The 6,000-nt window shown below is 31.8% G+C and overlaps 1 protein-coding gene across 1 annotated transcript in view; it reads right to left on the reverse strand.

The window, feature by feature from the left end:
* The window catches only part of LOC138336376 (uncharacterized), a 61,743-nt gene extending 56,071 nt beyond the window's left edge, over positions 1–5,672 (reverse strand). The window contains 11 exon segments of the mRNA XM_069285847.1: positions 192–341; positions 765–925; positions 1,145–1,179; positions 1,486–1,557; positions 1,692–1,771; positions 1,774–1,787; positions 2,024–2,107; positions 2,551–2,589; positions 3,072–3,290; positions 4,772–4,843; positions 5,551–5,672. Coding sequence (XP_069141948.1) covers positions 192–341; positions 765–925; positions 1,145–1,179; positions 1,486–1,557; positions 1,692–1,771; positions 1,774–1,787; positions 2,024–2,107; positions 2,551–2,589; positions 3,072–3,290; positions 4,772–4,843; positions 5,551–5,552 — 928 coding nt within the window. The 5' untranslated portion in view covers positions 5,553–5,672.
* Positions 5,673–6,000: the final 328 nt, after the last annotated feature.

The following is a 6,000-nucleotide window of genomic DNA, read 5'->3' on the forward strand; positions in this document are numbered from 1 at the left end:
TGATAAGATACAACTACAGGTGACCAAGGGATATGGGCAACAATATATGCCGCCGTCTCTTGGCAGGAGCTTAATAAAAATACTCCCATATTTCCTAATATTTCTACAAAAGAATGAGTGCTTTTGAGATCTTATAACATTGGGTATTTTTATAAACACTTCAGCATAACTACTGAAGACATCTGACTTACGAGTAGTTTCATCTATCGGTGAGGAGGGCTTGGCAAGTGGACTGAGACATTTGCCAATCTGTTGTATGACAAATTTGAAGTTATTCTTTGCGGCCTGGTCTTTATCCCAATGGAACCAGAGTCTATCACCTGACTGGGCCTTCACCACATCTACATCAACAAAACCAGGCTCATGTAAAATACGTAAAAAATTCTGGAGTCTGAGAGAAGTAAAGATAGTCAGCAGTAACTTTTCAAAAGAAGAATCATTCAAACATAGTCTTGGTTATAGATGTGAAGGTAAGTCAAAGTACCCAGAGAAAAGTCACCAACCATCACTCAGAAGATAGGATGGAGATGAGTTTCTTGATAGCATATATCAATGAGTCAATACTAATGAGTCACAGTCGAGGAGGTCATGAGGTAGGATTTGAAAAAAGATAAGTTTGACCTTGAAATTATCTTATTCTTTTAGCACACTTATTCACCTTAATGCAATATTTTATTATTATGAAGACTAAATAACTTTTTTTCAATGCTTTCTATAGAAAAGCTGCCTTATAATTGATACAGGTATACTAGACTGAATCTCACCTTGCTCGAATCCCTTCTGTGCGGTCAGCTCTATGTAATGTTCCTGTTGTTTAGGTTTCACTATGATCGTCCCTATATACTCAGCCGCCTCCTGTTGGTTCTGGTCAGAGAAGTAGTAGACTCCAGGCTTAAAGAACTCGTGGGACATCAGGCCTTGTTTACTGAAAAATAAAGTCGCATAATACAAGCTCAAAATTAATTTTATGGTTGAATTGTCATTCTATATCTTTCTTCTTTTTTTCTTCTTTTTTTTTTTTTTTTGGGGGGGGGGGGGGGGGAGGAACTGAAGTCATGGCATGATTGGATGGATAGACATTAGAGAATAACAATGTACCATTTAAAAGTTGAAACAATATTGCAATTGAAATGATGTAACTTACCTCGGTGTTGCCCACCTAAAACCATCTTCTACAGGCTGTAAATACAACAGACAAGCCATTTATATTCTGTAAAAACCAACTTCAATATAGTTTACAAGAGAGTTCAAATTTATCTTATCAAGTTTAATTTTTTTAAAGAAATTTTGAGGATATGTGAATCATCAAATTATATAAGTAAACTGTAATGAATTGGCATGGAGTAAATATATTAAACCAAAATATACAGTGCAGAACATACAAATATCACAAATACAACTTTGAAAAATATCATTCCATCAACTCAGAAATTGCTATAAATAAAATCACTGCTTCCAAATTAAGGCAGTTGTTGGTTTTCATACCTGATACGGTTCCTCGTCATCTTGGTCTATAGGTGGCGCTTCAATCTGATACACGCTGTGAGATTTCTTACACTGTTAAGTAAACAACAGAGAAAATGCTTATGTCTTATCTTTATTCGAAACTTTAAAAAGATTCTATTCTGGTACGGTAGAATTATGACATTCAGTGGTCAATCTTTAATTCTCTGTAACCATGACAACCATACCTTAAACTTATCCCAGGACCACCAGACACGATCTCCCTCCTCTACAAGGAGAATCATGGGCTGGAACGATCTGTCAAGGATTCCACACGGAACTCTCTAGAAACGAAAAACACAAAACAGTGTTTAGGACAGGGTATTCTAAATTACAAGAATATACCAAATCATGGATTTAAAAGAATGTAGAACTTTCAATAGATGATAATTTTGATAAAATGAGAAATATGATCAAAAAATTTTGGAGATACAAAATTGTACAGAAATGTTTATGCTGGACAATACTTAATTCCTGTTAGGTTTGACAGATGTATAGAAGCATTAAAAACAAAAGTTACCTTTGAGCTTCTCTCACATGCACCACACAGAATGTGTTGCTACTTTTATTGCTCTCCGTCTTGAAGAAGAACAGTCCAGGTTTCCTGCAATAGGTAGTATAAATCGTAAATTAACCATACATTAATGCATTCTTTCTTTAATCATACAATATATAGTTTTGCATTACAGAGCATTTTCAGTATCAAAAGCACATCAATTTTTTCTTTAATTTGTGCAAAAATAACAATCATATGTAAAGTAGAGTCGATATTTTTTTTTTTAGTTTGCAGGACATTGCTATAATTGCAAAAATTTGATCTATGAAATATTCAGAAATTGTTGAATCATCAGATTACAAAAATTTTAAAACCCGTTTAATTTAGTTCTCTCATTTTTAGTTAAATCACATATATTTTGACCCCTGTAAATAACCAGTTTTAGGGTATACTATTATTTTCATGAAAATGTGTTCCCTTGTTCTGACATGAAGATCACTTTAAGAAATATACATAAGAAGTCTGAATTAGAGGATTTTAATTATACTCACGGGAAAGTTTCCCGGTAGGAATCACTGGTTACTGGGGCTCTGGAAAGTAAAAATTACAAATCAAAATGCGTCCAAGAAAGCTTTGTCTAAAAAACAATTAGATATTTGCCACATTCATAACAAATATTTATTCTTCACAAATTCTGTTCTTAAGATTTCAGAAAAACAATTTTCAATGAATTAGCTTTCCTTGTAGAAAGTGAAATTGACTTTATGAATGATTTTACATAAGATAGTAAAGGCAAAAAATTCTTATCTTCAGGAAATAGCTTAACAAAATAAGTCTGTAAGAAACTCAAATCTATGGAAAACACTCCAGTTCTGATAATGGCCTGAACTTATTTAAGTTTTCCCATGGAAAAATTTGCTCCTAAAACTTTGTAAAACTGTAGCCATTCCTCAATAATTTTACACATACCAAATCACGACAAGTAAATGTTTTTATACCTAACAACAACTGGAAACAAGTAAACTTAATGTAGAAAACAATAGTATATGTACACTAAGGGAAGACAACTCACTTTGATGTCTCGGTATTCCTGATAAAACATTTCTTTTCTATAGAGTAGTCTACCCTTTGTACAGAGTGTGGCGTTTTACAATCCGTCCAGTGCCATTTCACTGAGTGACCCTGATCAACATATACAACGGACTGTTGGAATCCTTCGTCTGTAATCTCGATCAACAAATCGACCTTCCTCTTCACGGTCACGCTCAGTGGGGTACATCGGATACCGTTACTGTAAAATATAGTTATGTTGTTGACTTATTGGTTTTTTTTTTATCTCACATGTGATTTTACTTTCACAATTTTTAGACAAAGTAAACTTTATGAATTTACAATATTTCCTCACATAGATATCTTAAGTACCTTCCATGCATTGAAATAGTTTTGAAATGGATGTATAAACTTGTGTAAGAAAATCTTCGCAAACTTGATTTGGAAATTTGCAAAATTTAGTAGTCAAGAAATAAAGTTACTTAACAGTAATCCATATGATTTATGCACCTTGTCAAAGAAGTGGATTTTTATTTCTTGTTAAATGGTCATATAAAATATTCATGTAATAGCTGTTTATGGGTCATGAATAATCAAGTGTCATAAACAAATGTAAAAGATATCAAAATATATGAAATAAACTGAATAAGTGTTTTGTTTTTCCAGGACAAACCTGATTTTGATTAACTTCTTTTTTGGCTTTAAATAAAATTGTTATCTATCAATGACATTTATTCAAATGTGTAAAGAAATTTTGTACGATTATTAAAATAAAGGAAAAAAAGGAAAATGTAAAACAAAGAAGTAAAAAAATAAGAGGAGATATTAAACCTACAGATTGTTTTTTTTCTACATTTCCTATGAAAACAAGTGTTTTTTACAGATAGTTTTTTTTCTACATTTCCTATGAAAACGAAAGTTTTTTTACCACACAGGTTGAAATTTGTTCACTGATGGAGAAAGCTATGCTATATAACATAAAACTATTAAGTCCATCAGCTTTCTAAAGAGATCTCATTTCACTCATTAAATTACAGCAAAGATCATTGTAATGAATAGAAATATCTAGGATGTTACATATACCTGAAAATACAAAAAACAAAAAAAATATTAAGAGATAAAACATTTTGAAAAATAATAAAAAGAAAAGAAATGAACAGATATATTATTATTGTTAAACTACTACAGTTTGTTAAAATACAGAATGTTTAAAAAAAATATTTATTTAAAAAGAAATTGCAAATATAAAATGATTGTTGAACTTTCAATATTGAAGTCAACAAAATACAAATTCATGAAATTAATTACATATCTAAAATAATATGTTTTTCAACAATTTATTTAAAGGTATTCTTTATTCTGAAAAATATAAAGCTGTCTTAAGTGTGTTTTTTGTCAAGAAGTATTATCTAGATAGTCTTAGTTTCAAATTTGCATAAGAAAAAGATATGCCTCGTTTTGCTCTTCATAATGGTTACCATTATGTCAACGTGGTCATTTTCATAGCGAGGATTTTTGCTGTCTCATCAGAAAGTTAATTCACCAACAAAAAGTACGAAATGATAAAGATGCAAAATGATAGAGATTTTACATGGTCAAATGACCTGTAATATTTATTTCTTCCTCACAAAAATATCCACGTTCACTGTAACCAGAAGAGACGTACAGAGCTACAGAACGTTAGTTAGAAAAGACAGTGTAATGTGCTGAACACTCAGTGACCTGTCCTGATCTCCGTCCATATCCAACACTTCCGTTCTAACGATACCATCCAAATCTTTCACTGTCCTTGACCTTCAAAAGTGCATGTTATTTTCAAAGATGGAAATAAAAATTCTACAGAATGCACTAAATGATTTACCTTTACCCTTTCTTTTGGCCTTTTAACCCCTCTTTTTGCCCTTTACCCTTCCATTTTACCTTTACACTTTCCTTTGACCTTCAACCTTTTCTTTGACCTCTACATCCCTTCCTATGACCTCTAACCCTTTCTTTGATCTCTAACCCTTTTTGACCTCTATCCCTTTCTTTGATCTTTCCTGCTTCCTTTGATAATTTTTTTTTGAATAATTTAAACAAAACTGATGCAAGGTATAGCTTTTATTCCTTTAAAAGTTATCAAAATAATGTATACACACCATTTTTTTTAAGGATAAGTGGTCAGTAAAATAGTTGATTTTTCTTTTTAAATTTTCATACTTTTTTAAAAACTTAAATGTTTTCAAGGGTTACACAGTTAAAATATTAAATCTTATTTTGGGAAAATGTTAACTTGCCAAAGACAGCTGGTCAACAGTAAAAACAATATTACAAGGAAATTTGTCTGCTGAAATTTTTAAAAAAATTCATTGGACGAAGTGAGACAGCATGCTGAAATTTTATTGTATTTTTACACATCAACCATAAACCAAACACACAGTTAGTTTCCCTTTCATCAAACATAAAAACATTTAAATAGCACACGTTTTATGCTACTTTTCAGCTGTAAGTACAAAACTTACATAGCAAATTTGTATTCTCCCTCCGAGTTGAACTGTTGATCATAATGACCTTTGACCTCTGCAGCCTTGGCCTCGAATCCACCAATCACAGGCCTTAGTTTTTCACCGTCATGAACAACCTGGAAAATTAATAAGTAAGCGTAAGTAACCAGGGAAAAGTGTAAACTTAAAGATCAAAATTTAACCTTGTTCTTTCAAGATACAGTAATACTTAACGGGTATCCCTTAAAACCAGTACATTCCAATTTGTATTGAAATCGCAAGACATCTAATTATAAATTTCGACAAATAATAATCCATCCCTCAAAACCCATATATGCCAATTTTTCACCAAAACCGTACAATATCTAGACGGAAAGAAAGTCATCTAGGTTATTGCAAGATGAAGAATCACATTCATCCCTCTAGACCATGATGAATATTTGTGCAGGTGCCATTAAGATCTATGCA

This window comes from Argopecten irradians, chromosome 12, assembly GCF_041381155.1.
Source record: "Argopecten irradians isolate NY chromosome 12, Ai_NY, whole genome shotgun sequence".
NCBI classification, from domain to species: Eukaryota; Metazoa; Mollusca; class Bivalvia; order Pectinida; family Pectinidae; genus Argopecten; species Argopecten irradians.